Source organism: Camellia sinensis, chromosome 4 (assembly GCF_055761805.1).
Source record: "Camellia sinensis isolate YWXY chromosome 4, ASM5576180v1, whole genome shotgun sequence".
NCBI classification, from domain to species: domain Eukaryota; kingdom Viridiplantae; phylum Streptophyta; class Magnoliopsida; order Ericales; family Theaceae; genus Camellia; species Camellia sinensis.
This window is the reverse complement of record NC_138964.1, coordinates 23,780,053-23,795,805: the sequence shown is the minus strand read 5'-3', so window position 1 is coordinate 23,795,805 and position 15,753 is coordinate 23,780,053. Positions and strand designations below refer to the sequence as shown.

Below are 15,753 nucleotides of genomic sequence, written 5' to 3'. Positions count from 1 at the left end.
AGAAGTGATTCATTGAAGAAAGAAGGAGAGATCAGATCAATGAAGAAAGAAAGAAGAGCTGCTGAGCAGCGAAGAAAGAAGAAGAGTCTTCGAATTCGAAGAAAAAAAAACAGAGCAGCAGACACCTGGAGTGGAGTCGCAGCGAAGAAGAGAGAGGGAGAAGAAGAAGAAGAGAAAGCAGCGTACCTAGAGTCGTTTGCCCAGGTCAGGCTTCATTTGATGTTGAATGATTGAATCTCTTTCCCCAGGTCAGTCTTCTTTCTTCGTTTGCCCTAATCTGCTTTGCTTCTCTCATTTTAGGTCCCGATTTGGCCTTTAAGTTGCCCAGAAAATGCTTCAAATCTGGATCGCATGGAGTCGCGATCCAGATGCGATCCTACCAATCCCGTCGATCCCACCACGATCCTGCTCTGGGGTCGATCCAATGTACGATCCGGATCGAATAGAGTATAATGAGAACGATCCTACGATCCGGATCGCGATCTTAACAACCTTGCTCATTTCCCTCTTCCTTTTAATCAAAACCCCCAAAGCCTATCACCATTCCTAACCTTAAACCAATCCAACACACCATGCCAATCACCAACTCATCACCGGACCGACACGCTGCCGTCCTCGTCTTCCCATTTTCCTCCCACCCCGTCCTAATCCTCGGCCTCGTCCGCCGTCTAGCCACCGCGGCTCCCAACGTGACCTTCTCTTTTTATAGCACTGCAAAGTCTATTCAGTATTTACTCTCATCGTCGCCAATCCCTGAGAACATAAAAGCTTGCCATGTTTCGGATGGAGTACCAGATGGGTATGTGTTGGCGGGGAAGCATCAGGAGGACATTAACTTGTTTTTGAAGGTGGCGGAGGAGAACTTTAAGAGAGCTATGGTGGTGGCGAAGGAGGAGACCGGGCGGAGGATTAGCTGCTTGGTGGCGGATGCTTTTCTGTGGTTTTCCGGCGACATGGCGGAGGAGATGCGAGTTCCGTGGGTTCCACTTTGGACGTCGGCTGCATGCTCCCTGTCAACCCATTGCCACACTGATCTCATTAGGGGGACTGTTGGAATCCATGGTATGAAAATTAAAATTATGACAAATTAAACTAATAGTCTCTATATGATTTTGTGTTACTTTGATCCTTATAATTTTAATTGACTTGATTTTGATCATAAATTTATTATTAGTATTATTTATGCAAAATATGTAAATAACTAATATATACTATATTTCTAGAAGTAAAATTATAAATTTATTTAATTCAGTGGATTGACTTTAATCAATCAATCCCCTTATGCTGTGTTTGGTTGAGGGATTTGGGGAGGAATTTGAAAAGGGAAATGGAAAAGGTAGGTGAAATGTAAATAAAACATGCCTATATTTCACCTACTTTCACACACTTTTTCCCTTTCCCTTTCCAAATCTCTCCCCAAATCCCGTAACCAAACACAGCATTAATGATTATTTTTTGTCAAAAATTTCAATGACTTTATCAATTTGATCAAATTGACATAAAATTAAAAATTAAAATTAAGTCCATTGATAATATAAGGATAAAAACTAGGACTACCGTTAACTTGTCCTTAAAATTACTACTAGATGCCAATACTTCAATTCTCTCTCCCGTTATAAGTTTATTTATTTTAATATTTCTAAAAATAATGTCACATAAATAGAACCTCTGTATCTTGTATGTATATAGCTTATTGAAAAATTCGGTTAGGGGTACATTATTTTTTATCATATATTTTATCGCCTATTCATATTGGGGGTAGAGTGCATACTATGATGCTGAATGCAAAATTTACTTCAAAGCTTTTGGTTTGGGTCTTTTCTATTTCACTGTCTAGTTTTTCTCTAGTCGAGTTGGATATTGTCAGGTACATCACATTTCTCGTTTTGATAATTTAAACTATTTATTTTATAAAATTTTATATTTAAATTATTCATACAAAATTATATTAATTTAATAATCATGGCTATATAATTTTACTATATTTGTCTTTTAAAAAATAATATCTATAATTTTGGAAATGGATCATAATATCTATAATTTTATAGATATGGATCATTCATTCACTTTTTTTTGTGGATGATCTATACATAAAATTTGAAAGAAAATGAACGGATCAAATTGTTGAAACAAACCTATGGTAAGCCCATGAGGCCCAACAGTAACCTTCAGTCTAAATCTCTTATGTTTAAATAGTAGATTGAGAGTGTTTATTTTATATGATTTTGGACTAAAATACAAATTATTAAGGTCAAACTATTTTTGTTTCTTGCTACTCTTATTTACTCTCTCTCTCTCTCTCTCCTTCGTTAATACTCTTTCTTTGTTAAATTTTCACCTAATTTCAAATGTAATTAAAATATTAGCTCGATTAAACTTAAATATAAGTCAAATACTAAACTAATTTATAATTTAATTTTTGTAATAATATGTTAACTAAAATATATGTATTACTAAATGGGTATTAATTATATGCAAAATAATGTGTGTATTTAACTAAATTTTTAGTTATGTGTATAATTATAGCTTTAGTCAGGGGTATAGATGAAAAAGATGAAGAAATAAGACATTTTTGTTTGACATCTGACTTTTGACTTTTTTTGTAATGCGCACGTTAAACACTTTTGGGTAACTTAGAAATATTGGAGAATTCTACTATACATATTTTATACCACATTCTTCTTTAATTATATTGGTTTTTTTAGTTAGGACCAAACTTTTTTTTTAATTTTGATATTATTTTGAGGCTTTGGTTATGACTTCTTTTAATTTTTTATTTATTTATTATGAGTCAGAAAATATGAATCCAAACTGTTCACTGGATGCCCTCAAATTACATGGGTAGTAGAGTAGGACATGGATATGAGATAATAGAAAAAAAGTGATTGATTTATATATATATATATATATATATATATTTAAGAAAAAAAAAGAAAACAGAAAAGGTGAGATGAGAGAGAAAAAAAAAACAATTTTGAAAGATTGTAAGCCAAACAAGTGTTTGGATTTTTCAATCCAAAAGTTAAATTAAAAACTAAACCAAACAATGCTTAACTTTTTAGGTGTTCATATAGAAGTTATAATTTAATTTAATATTAATTGTCTCTCATTATAATATTTAATTTTATTTCAATATTATATTTGTTACAATCATTATGGTGGTTTTTGGTTACAACCAAAGTAGTATTCGTTTATGTTTCAATGATATTAGTTACAATCCAAATTATTTGTCCTACAAATGAAATGAAATTTTATTTTATTTTTATTATAAATTTGTTGGAAGCCTTATAAGGTTATGTTAGTTACTTTTTTTTTATTAGCGTAAGGTCATGTCACTATGATCCTATTTTCAGCTGATTTTGTGCCAAAACAGAGCAATATTATTTGATTTAACTATTTTTTTTATTCATCTTATAAACAACTTAATATTGATTCAATCACAGGCATCGTAGGACGTGAAAATGAAATCTTGAAATTCATCCCAGGACTTCCAGAGCTACGTCTCGGCGACTTGCCCGGTGGAATCCTGTTTGGGAACTTAGAGTCACCTTTCTCAATCATGCTGCATAAAATGGGACATGCATTGCCTAAATCAACAGCTGTTGTAATCAATTCCTTTGAGGAAATAGAGCCCGAAATCAACAAAGACCTTAAATCCAAGCCCTCCAAATTCCTCAATGTCGGCCCCTTTAATCCTTCAAACCTAACATCATCGTATTCAGACAAGTATGGCTGCATATCGTGGCTAGACAAGCAAAAACCCGAGTCTGTAGCATACATTGGCTTTGGAACGGTAGCGAAATTGACACCTAATGAGGTGGTGGCATTGGCTGAAGCATTAGAAGCAACCGGTACTCCATTTCTTTGGTCCTTGGGAGACGACTTGAAAGAGCATTTACCAGAAGGATTCTTGAAACATACAAGCGAGCAAGGGCAAGTCGTGGCGTGGGCACCACAGGTACAAATTTTGGCACATGCTTCAACCGGGGTTTTCATGACTCATTGTGGGTGGACCTCGGTGTTGGAGAGCATTGCAGCTAGTGTACCAATGATATCTAGGCCGTTCTTTGGGGATCAACATATCAACACATTGATGTTGGAAAATGTGTGGAAAATCGGTGTTAGAGTTGAGGGTGGAGTCTTCACAAAAAATGGGACAGTGAATGCCCTCGAGCTAGTTTTGTTGCACGAAAAAGGGAGAAAACTGAAGGCACAAATTGGTCACTTCAAAGAGCTTGCTCTCAAGTCTATTGGACCTAATGGGAGCTCATCTCAAAATTTCAATACTCTGCCAGAGGTGATTACAGGCCTCAACCTTTGAAAATGCTTGGAAGAACTTACTTGGGGCATTATTACTATTTTGCTTTTGGGAGAAACTATTGTATTGTATTAGAGGTGTTCATTCTATCATCATCATCATCTTCATATGATTATTAGTTATGGAGTTTGTAATAATAATGGGTCAGAATCTTTATGGTATAAGCTCCAAAAGTTTGTATTACAAACAAAATAGAGCTTTGAGGTTTAATAATTAGACACCAAAATTTGTGGTTTTTTGATTATGGAGATTTGTGATATGATTTGTTACAAGACTTTGTGGCGGCGTTGTTATAACTTTTTGTGGTTTTAGTTACGAACTATTCCGATGAAGTTAATAGTTATGTCATAACCTAGTAGTTATGATGTAGTATTATTTTGTGGTGTAAGATTGTGAATTCAATTCCTATGGAGAAGAATTTGATATTTATGATGTTTATTGGATTATTTAAATGAAGACTCCTAAACTGTTGAAAAATATTATTTTGACCTCTAAATTATGAAAATGTACAAATGAACATTGAAAAATATCACTTTGTCTCATAAATTATAAAAGCATACAATTTGATCTTCTAACGGAAGGGGTTAAAGTGAAACACGCCAATAGTAGGGGGTCGATTTGTACATTTTTATAGTTTAGAAGGTAAAACGATATTTCTCAATAGTTTAGGGGATGTATTTGTACGTTTTTATAATTTAAAAAGTCTATTACTTTTCAATAGTTTATGAAATTTCCATGTAAATAATCAATTATTTTTTCTTTCATTATGGGTTGTATGTAATTGGTGGTATTTGTTGGGTTTAGACTTGGTGATTGGTTGTTGGGCTAGTTGTTATTGGGATAGTGGTTAGATTGATATAATATCTTTCATATTCGTAATTACAAAAAAAAAAAAAAAAGTCTTCCTCAAACATTAAGGGTCTGTTTGGTAACGCTTATGTTTTTAATTTATATTTACAAAAATTTTATAAATTGATTTTTATTTATTTTTAGAAAAACATAAACTACAAACGTGTTTAGTAATTGACAAAATATTTAAAAAAATTTAAAAATATACAAAAGAGTGCGAAATGGCAAGTAGTGGCAAGTAGCGGCAGAAGACGATAGTGGAAAGTAGTGACGGTGGGTGGTGGGTAGCGAGTGGTGGGTGGTGGTGGTGGGTGGGTGGATGGGTGACGGTGGTGAGTGGTAGCGAGTGATGGTGGTGGTGGCGATGGCGGTGGCGGGTGGTGGGTGGCGGTGGCGGTGGCGGGTGGTAGGTGGTGGAGGCAGGTGGGTGGCGGATGGTGGGTGGTGGTGACGTGTGGTGGTGGTGGGTGGGTGGGTGACGGTGGCGGGTGGTGGGTGGTAGCGAGCGGGTGGCGGTGGTGGCGGGTGGTGGTGGCAAGTGTGTGGCGGATGGCAGGTGGTGGTCAGTGGTAGTGGCGTGTGGTGATGGTGGGTGGGTAGGTGACGGTGGCGGGTGATAGGTGGCAGCAAGTGGGTGGTGGTGACAGGTGCGTGGCAGATGGCGGGTGGTGATCGGTGGTGGCGGGTAGGTGACAGGTGGTGGTGGTGAGTGGGTGGGTGACGGTAGCGAGTGGTGGGTGGTAGCGAGTGGGTGGTGGGTGATGGTGGCAGGTGGGTGGCAGATGGCGGGTGGTGGTGGTGATGGGTGGGTGGGTGACGGTGGCGAGTGGTAGCGAGTGGGTGGTGGTGGTGGTGGGTAGTGGGTGGTGGTGGCAGGTGGGTGGCGGGTGGTGGCGGGTGGGTGGCAAGTGGCTGGTGGTTGGTGGTGGTGGGTGGCTGGTGGTGGCGGATGATGGATGGTGGTGGCAGGTGGCTGGTGAGTGGTGGTGGCGAGTAGGTGGCGGGCGGCGGGCGGTTGTAGTGGTGGCAGGTAGTGGTGGGGGGTGGGTGGTGGCAGGTGGTGGCGGAAGATGGTGGTGGAAATTGGTGGCAGGTGGTGGCTAGTGTTGGATGGTAAAAAAAAATTTGAAAATTCAAAATGGAAACACATTTTTTGAGTTTATATTTTTTGACTAAATTTATAAACTGAGACCACTGATTTATAAATCAAAAATTTATCAAACAAGTTTTTATTTAAATTTTTAAAATTTTTATAAATATAAATAGAAAACTGAAAACGTAAGTATTACCAAACGGCACTTAAACAATATTTAATCATTTTACACAAGAGAATGGTTTAGATGATTGTTTAGAAATCTGCAACTTGCATTTAATAAAAAATGAAAAAATAAAAAAAATTAAATATTATAGGAAAGTTATAATTTTTTTTGATTAAATTTGTAAATGTTTTGAGGAATGATTTTTTAAAAGTTATGTTATGAAATTTTGTGGTTCGAGTAATTTTGTATGCGGATAAGGTATATGTCATGTGATATCCTCTACTATTGTGATTGACTTTAACAGTAGAATCCATTACATTTACATTGATTATTTGAAAAATAATAAAAGATATACATTTATAAATAGTGAAAAATAATGCTACGTAATACCCTATTAACATACAAAAACTTCTCATCCTAGAAATAAACAATCACCAATGTCCATAAAATTAGAGAATTTTCTTTTTTAAGTAAATGAAATTTAATTTAGTCAGAGAACATTAATCACTCTGTATGGGCAGTACACAGTCGTCCATTTTTTAATACGCAGACAAAAGCTGTAAATTGGATAGTCTACAATTATCATATCTATTTATTTATATGAATGATATATACAAGATATTTGATAAAATAAATATTTTAAATTATTAAAATAGGACTTGTGATGAGTCTAATAGGCCCAAGCAACGTTGTTTAATTCAAATTATGGACTGAAGGGAATCTACCACCAACTATTGTAACAGTAGTACACTTATGCTGTGTTTGGTTGAGAGATTTGAGGAGGAATTTAGAAAGGAAAAGAGAAAAATTAAGTAAAATGTGAATAAAATGTACCTACATTTTATCTAGTTTCACATACCTTTTCTCTTTTCATTTCCAAATTCCTTCCCAAATTTCCAAACCAAACACGGCTTTATATAATGTTTGGTTCATTAGAATTAAACGTAGTAGTATGAATATTTCACACAAATATCTATTTTCATGTTTAGTTTATTAAAAAAATAATAAATAATGTATTACAAATTTAATAATTATTTACTATTATAAGTGAATAATCATGTAATAAAAAAATTAAATAAATTATTGTTACATTTTATTTTAATTCATTTCAATAAACCAAATCAAACCTTATAGTGGGCTCGTTTAGGAAGTTAATTATTTTAATTGGCTTTTTAGTTTTTAACTATTTTAGTCTGATTAAAAATGTTATATTTAAGAAATTGATTGGCTTTTTTTTGATAGTTGATTTGATGAGTGTAAGAAAAAAAAAAATAATTACAATTTAAATATAATATTTAATCTTATTAACTATTAAAAAACAAAAAAAATTCTCAGTGTTGGCTGGGTTTTGGTTGCCCAGGCTTGGCCTTCAACGCATGGGAGAATGGTGGTTGGGTGTTGGCTGGGTTTTGGTTGCCTAGGCTTGGCCTTCAACGCATGGGAGAATGGTGGTTGGGTTTGGAAGTGGCGTGGTGGTAGCTGAAGCACGTGCATCTATATTATATATATCTTATACTATAAGAATTGCTTTGGGTTAATGTCGATTGTTTTTTTGCCCATTTCTGTCGGAAATACCCTCTGTTTTCAAGTCCAAAAATGTTTTGAAATAATAAGGTTAGGTTTGACATCTTTTAAAAAAATTAAAAAATTATTATTTTATTTAAGTCGTATCATTTTATTTAAGTTATATCACTTTTTTATCACATCATTTCAAACCCAACTTATATTTTATAAAAAGTTCAAAAATACATTTATTTAGAACATTTCAAACAACTTAGAGAGAGTTTTAATAAGCTAGCCCACTATGATGTGAAAGTTGTATTTGTGTTTTTTTTCTTTTTTTCTTCACATTTTCAATTCATTAGAGTTGGGTAGTCCTCTTTTTTTTAAAAAAAAAAACCTCTGAATCAGCTCTCTTTTCAAGTCTGACTTTATTGTTCTGAAAAATGATTAACACCTCTAAAAAGAATTAAATTATCTTGTTTCTTTCTATGTTTTATCTTTATCTTTTCTTTTTATTTTAATATACATAATGGCAACTCACTTGTTTGGAAACTTAGGGGAGAAAAGAAAAGAAATAATTATTTAAATTATAAGAGAAAATAAAATAAAAGAAATGATTGTGATTTCTCTCCTTCTTATTTGGTTAGATTTCATTAAGAGAAAAGAAAAGAAATTATTTATGTTATATTACTAAAATAACATTTTTATATTTTCAATCATTTTATTTCTTTTATTTTTATAGGAACAAAAATAGTATTATGAAAATAGTGGCTTTTTTTCTCTCTCGATCTCTCCACTTTTGGGAAGTTTGAAAATGAGACTTATAAGAGAAATGAGTTTCTCTCCATTTCTCTTTATTTCTTCTCATTTCTCTTCATTTAAGTTATCCAAACAAGTAAGAGAAATATATTTCTTTCAATTTCTTTTCTTTTTCTCTCCAAATCACTCAATCCATACACACACCTCTTAGAACAGTTCTATTAGAGCTGGCTATCAGGACTGTATTGTTCCAGGCCCTTCAATGGAATTCAGTTATTTTTCCTTTCAGTGTTCATGTGGCTCGTTTTTGTCCTTATGTTCTTCTCTTTATTTAGTTTACCGAAATTGCCCTGTATTTGTTTTTTTTTTCTTTTTGACTACTTAGGGTTGTTTTCGGAAGATGGTAAAAAGTGACTTTTTGACTTTTAACCAAGCTTTTAACTTTTTTAGACAAATGATTTGGGAAGTTGGTAAAAAGTGACTTTTTGACTTTTTTAGTTAATAATTTTTTATGTTGCCATATCATCATGGCATAGTGTAAAATGACCAAAATACCCCCTTCTCATTTGCAACTTCCACAATTTCACATGCTCTAGCTCCTTGTACTGTCACATACTCATCTCATGGATATGCAACGGTTTTTCTTTTTTTTTTTTTTTATATAAAATAAAATAAAAAATGTTTTGATATTTCATTTTTACCTTTAAATGTCTTCCTTAAAAATAAAAATACAAATTGTATAAAAATTCACCAAGGATAAAAAATTAAAAAAAAAAAAAAAACATTTGTCTTATGATATTCAGCTTCCAGCTTCCCAAATGGGTTTCAAAACAGAAGTAACACCTCGTATGTAAATTAAAAATAAATAAATAAATAATTTTAAAAAATAAAAATTGTATATATAACTCATAAAAATATTAACAAAAAAAAAAAAAAAAAAGCTTCCCTAGCCCAAAATAACTCCTCATATGTAACCGTATATATTATTCATAAAGATTGATTACAGCCGTAGCTCACGGCGATTTTGCACCAACACATTTCTAATAGATTTTCTAAATTCGTTCATTTCTATATCATCATCACCCACTGGGTCAAGCTCATCATCATCACCAACACCCGCTGCGTTGGGCATGTCGCTAAAAATAAAATGTTCCGCATTAGCAACCCTGTTGAATGCTTCATCTTCGTTTGAGTTGCGGCGTATGAAATTATGTAGTGCCATTGAAGCCCCAACCAATGGCACTTGCACTTTCCCAAAATCATACCGAGGCATGTTATGTAGAAAACCCCAGCGTGCTTTCCACACTCCGAATGTACGTTCAATTGCACTCCTTAATGAGGAGTGCACTGTGTTAAAAACTTCGTTCGCGTTGCGTGCTCGTCCAGTCACACGGAACCGTTCTTGGTGATACCGACATCCTTTAAACGGTGCAAGAAAGCCTTTCTGATTCTTGTACCCTGCATCAACAAGGTAATACTTTCCTGTGTGTGTCCAAATAATTTTAATTAGTAACAAATGTTAATAACAAGACAATAAATCAGTCATGATATTGAACAGTGCCACTTCATTTTACCTTCTACTGGGTGTGGAAATTTTTTCACCGGATCTTCGGTAACTTCGTTAAATACTCTACTGTCATGCATACTACCCTCCCAGTCGCAGGAGATGAACGTAAAACACAAGTCAAAATCGCAAACTGCAAGGATATTTTGCGTGTGTCGTCCTTTACGACCAAAATATGGCGGTGCCTCACGCGGATTCAAATTTGCCTCCACATGCGTCCCATCCAACGCCCCAATACAGTCCTGCATGCTCATATAATGCAAACATGCCATAAGTGACTAGTAACATTACATTTTGGACATACACAACTATTTTGACACATGGAAAATTAACGAACGTGTTACACCTCACCCTGAATGGCAAATATTTTGGTTGCGACTCCAAGTATGGATGTCTACTATTTTGAGGCCTTGTCGGTCGACAGTGGGCTCGTGTAAATTCCTTCATTGCTCTAAGTACACGCTTAAAATGACGCCACACTGTCTCCCCTGAGTGTTGGAAGCGGTCTTCAATATCCCAACTTGGGAAGCCTCGCAACACGTATATAAACATCCCCACACTCTCAACTACATCAATACCATGCGGACGCTGCGGGAGTTCGAGACCAAAATCGGCTACTAATGTGTTACACAATTTTATGAACACATCCCTTGGCATCCTAAAATTACGCTGAAACGCTTCTTCTCGACCTGTAAGCATCTCCTGCATCCATAATCTCCCAGTCAATGCAGATGTGTGAAATGGAGTCCTGTCAACGTATGCGTACTCATTGGCCACGCGTGCAATTTCTAGCCAAATCATTGATGTTGTCATTTCCATCTCCCCGATTGTCTCGCGTATCCACGTATTAATTTGGCCATTGCACACACCACCCGCGCTACTACCCTCTTGCGGATCCATTGATGCTGTATAACAAATTCAACCAAGAACACAAAAAAAAAAAAAAAAACAAAAACAAAAACACAAAAAAAAAAAACAAAAACAAATAAAAAAAAAGAGGTGATTCAAATGCGTAACGTATGTTACTCTTGCAACCATGCAAGCCTATTGGAATCAAATTTGAATAACAAGAACACACCTTCACTAGGGGACGTCAGCTGAAGTGTGAATATCTGAATTGCCACTGAAATTGCTTACTCTTGTGATGCGCATGTATTGGACACCCCTGTGTACAAATAAATAGGGAGGCTTCCCTAACTACAAATTCATTCCTGTGGGCACGTGAATAACTTGGCCAAGTATTTGTACACCATCACATGGGCAACTGTATCCCCCTTTAGCAGAAATATCAATTCACATAACTTTTACAAAAAGTATAAGATTCCAATTGCAGTCAGCATGTACAAATAGGTTTCAGTTTTTGGATTTATATTAATTTTTTAATTGAGAACATGTCTGTTTTTTTTTTTTTTTTTTATGGGAAACGCATAACAAATGGAAAAAATTAAAAAAATAGAAAAAAAGCTTATAAATAAAAACATCCCAAGTTCAGAAACATAAGTAAATAAGCAAAACAAAAGTTAAAAAAAATAAAAAAATTGTAACTAAAAAAAAATGATCATACTCTACTGTCCATGCATAAGCTCCTAATTTTTGGAATGGTCACACACCTACCATTCAAACGTGTTTAACGTTCAACACTGCATAACAGCTGGGTTTTACACACCATAATAGGAAACACAAAAATAAAGAAAATAAATAAACATATCCCAAGTTCATGTGAAACAAGTAAATAAGAACAGAAAAAAAAAAAAAAAAAAAGCACAAAGGGAATAACATTGCACTTGTTCCTTCCAAGCTTTAATTAAGGTCAAGCACCCCATCTCGCCCAAATAGAGATACACCGCGGGTTCCACTGACAACAGTTGGATGACATATGGCACGCTTCTCTTTTAACCACGCAACAATGCAATCAACGGGGAGGCCCATCATGACGTCGCGGTTGTCCGGTGAATCCATTAGCGAGCATGCAAACGAAAATAACGGACCACCCAGCTCCAATCCTGAAACATTCATAAGCCTCGCAAGACAATCCCCAACAGTGTTCTCGCCCCTTCCTGTCACAACATATTGGGTGACTTTCAGCTCCCTGCTTTGTTTGCTAACAACCTCAACAAGGTTGTCCATGCTACTGGCCACTGTACTAGGGGCTGCCCTCTTTCGACGCTTTGCGTTGGCTGATCCATCTGCAGTGGACTGTGGGGGAGTATCATCAAATAACGAAGAATCGACCACGTTTTCGGCGCCTCTATCAGGCACAGTAATAGGTGGTGTGCCATCACTAAGAGATGCCATGCCACTGTCAGCGTCTGCATCATTGGCGACCACATCATCATCACGGATTTCAGTTGGGGTCCATGCATGTTTTCCTGTTGCAGAAGCACCCGAGTACACCATTTCCATAAGCTCCAAGTGCTCCAAGGGCTTTGTCTTGAACTTTGCACATCGGTGGTTCATCTAACAGAGTTAAAAAAAAAATGTCAAGCAACCCAACAACAATTACTTTGTAAACAACAAAATGAAGAAGGCAGCTATTATTTGGAAAAGTAAAGTACGTCATACCGCTTCCATTTTCGGCCACCAATGCTCAGGTGCTGTGAACAAACCCGTGGCCTGGTCATATCCTATTCCTGTGAAGCCTTGACTAGCATCTTGCAACTTTTTCCAAGCAACCCAATCTTTTTTCAGATTGTCATATTTGTTTTTAATTTGTTTGGCCGAATGTCGCATTCCGGTTTTCTCATAGAACTTGTTGGCAATATTCTTACACCCAGTGCTAGATAAGGCACATAGTTGTCGGTTACCTTTCTTCATTTCACCAAGGACAAGTTGTAGGTACAGCTTAGTGTTGTCACTATCCCAAGTGCATTTGTGGACAGGTGACTTTTGGCTTGATGTCACACCCTTGCCATGTGTTTTTGAAGGGGTACGGGGTGAAGTACGAGTGGTTGCCATCACACTACGAGTGGGTCATAAGTGTAGTTCACAAGAAAATGAGCATACAGCACAAGACAATTCATTACATGTATAGAAGTAGCAATACAACAACGCATGCAATCCAATTAGTTAATTTCTTTACAGTACAGCAACGTAGCAGTGGTCGTAGACAACAAAAAATAAGGTTTGTTGAATATGAACATACATACAGTCATACAAAAGTTCATAATGCATTACATCGACATGTGAAATACAGTGAAAGAGGCATAATACGCAAGTTACACATATAACTACGTCCAACGTCAGGGTGTCCGGTCTTGAAAATAATACAGAAACCCACAAAATGAGCATGACTCACATACGAAACAACAAGGCAATCACTATGACGCTCAACGCACTGACGACTGTCCAAAGCAAACGTAGGCTCTGATCTATGCGATCAACGTCACTACGTAACCCCAGATCGACGTCATTCGGAGGGAGGTCATTAGCAACCCTTTCTCCGCGAAACTCGTCACACCAACCTACCCATGAAACACATTTTTGGCATACACAAGTTTAGTAGTTAGAGTCATTTATTTATGACATAACCGTAAATGACAAGTACATGAGTACATGCATTGAATAGCGGTAATACGCACCGTTGGACTAGGGCAAACATAGTATGCACGACCTGGGTTTTTGTTAGATCTAGAAATCTTTACAAAGCAGTGTCCAAAGCCACATGCACACATCCTTCGTGGCCATGAAGAAGTGGCAGTTGACATCGAGGAAGCCATTTCTGTGGTGTGTAGTGGAATAAGAAATGTTAACATGTCTCCTTATAGTGGTGTGGAACAAGAAATGTCAATGGATGTGTTTCTTAAACCCTAGATGCATGTGTCATCATATGGGTGTCGGAAAAATGTAACCCATGGACAACTTGTGACTTATTACATGTAGAGAACACCTAATACAGATAATTTGAAAATGAAATTCGTGGCTTTTTTGGCTGTTATACCATTTCCTCAATTCATGTGAAAAATGGAAACATGCAAGCCATCTTTGCACTTCCCAATAGTACTACCACATCCACCATATGACAAAAAATTGAAAGAACTAGTTGGGAGCATAAGGACCAATTTCAACATCAGCTTTTCCCGAAAAAATAAAAAGGGAATGGAGTATAAGATTTTTAAACTATTTGAAGCAATTGTTTTCTAATTGCAGGATGACACATACTCATCTTATGAAGTTCCACTGTTTTCTAATTGCAGGATAACATTTGATCTCTTAAATGGTTTAGAGCTTATAAAAATAATGGTTTTAAGGTTTGTGCAGACAAAAACCACACTCTTTGTCAACCAAACTTTTCAAACTTCATCAAATTACTGCAATATCATTTGGCATGGTAGCTTCAATAAGAGATGTAACATAAGGAGGAAAAGTTGAGGATGTAAGATAACTAACTTAAAATTTTGAAGAAAAGAAAAATAAAACAAACCACCAAGTAATAGATTTTGTTCGTTAAAGAATCAATAATGCTCCAATTAAACTGTTAAACAATATGTTACAGTTGTGAAATGTTTGTGAATTTGTTAGCTATGTTGATTAGATTCACACACAACAGAGAGGAAAGAGACAGAGAGGGAGAAGGGGGAAGTGTTCCATTGTAAAGAAGACAGCTTTGATGGAGTTAAAAGAAGTCAGAGAAACTCATAAGTTATAAATAAAAAATAATAAAAATAAATTTGAAAAAAAAGAAGAAGAAGAAGAAGGAGAAGGAGAAAACTTATTTGCATAAACAAATCAGTGTCAATGATGCTAAGTGGGTGGGTGGAAAAATATAAAAATGGATGATTAAGTCTATAAAACTAACAGCATTTTCACTGGAAATGTTAAAATTATGTATTAATATGTTATATGACAAAAACTAATAAAAGTGAGACTCAAACTTTCATATTCATTTCACAATAACTTTCATATTATTAAAGAGGACACTAATTTACAACTTTGAATATCTTCACAGTCAAAATGATAATATTTAACTGGATATATATGCATTTATAACTTATGGATGAGATTTGTAAAATTACCCATCAAGATGAAAGAAAAAGTACATGAACATATGATATCAGGTTCAATCTTATCCTTTTATTATCATTGAGATCAATCTAATTTTTTTTGTTTAAGACTTTAGAGTCAATCTAGTAAACAAATACAAAATAGGGTTTAATTTTTTTGAAACTGGAAAATTTTAATTTAATTGAAATTAAAAAAATTATAATTAATTTTACTTAATAGGGATTGACGATGCAATTCAACTTAGGGTGGAAATTTTTTTATAAAAACCAATCAAATGAAATTTATACAGTGGCCACTGCATATCATATTAACATAATAAAAGGAAACAAACTCAATTCCACACAAGTATGAAAAGTAGAATATTTTGGACTAATAAGGGGGCATTGAAGTTGATTTGTCATTGAAAGTCATAAACACATTACATACTCTTTTTGGAAAATGAAAACAATAATAAAGAAACAGGGGATATGTATAATATCATAAAACAATGGATCGAATTG

General features: G+C 35.3%; 3 protein-coding genes across 3 annotated transcripts; 1 reads left to right on the top strand and 2 right to left on the bottom strand.

Annotated features, from left to right (window-relative positions):
• Positions 1 to 300: 300 nt before the first annotated feature.
• Positions 301 to 4,595, top strand: LOC114266514 (anthocyanidin 3-O-galactosyltransferase F3GT1-like). Its single transcript, XM_082924455.1, has 2 exons — positions 301 to 1,062; positions 3,444 to 4,595. The coding sequence occupies exons 1-2, from the start codon at positions 573 to 575 to the stop codon at positions 4,319 to 4,321; spliced, it is 1,368 nt and encodes a 455-aa protein (XP_082780581.1). The 5' UTR covers positions 301 to 572; the 3' UTR covers positions 4,322 to 4,595.
• Positions 4,596 to 9,688: 5,093 nt separating this feature from the next.
• LOC114317700 (uncharacterized) lies at positions 9,689 to 11,152 on the bottom strand. Its single transcript, XM_028264457.2, has 3 exons — positions 10,604 to 11,152; positions 10,263 to 10,494; positions 9,689 to 10,170 (listed from the first exon to the last, which is right to left on the bottom strand). The coding sequence occupies exons 1-3, from the start codon at positions 11,150 to 11,152 to the stop codon at positions 9,689 to 9,691; spliced, it is 1,263 nt and encodes a 420-aa protein (XP_028120258.2).
• Positions 11,153 to 12,052: 900 nt separating this feature from the next.
• Positions 12,053 to 13,207, bottom strand: LOC114317701 (L10-interacting MYB domain-containing protein). Its single transcript, XM_028264458.2, has 2 exons — positions 12,815 to 13,207; positions 12,053 to 12,709 (listed from the first exon to the last, which is right to left on the bottom strand). Exons 1-2 carry the CDS (start codon positions 13,205 to 13,207, stop codon positions 12,053 to 12,055), a joined length of 1,050 nt encoding a protein of 349 aa, XP_028120259.2.
• Between the last annotated feature and the right edge of the window lie 2,546 nt (positions 13,208 to 15,753).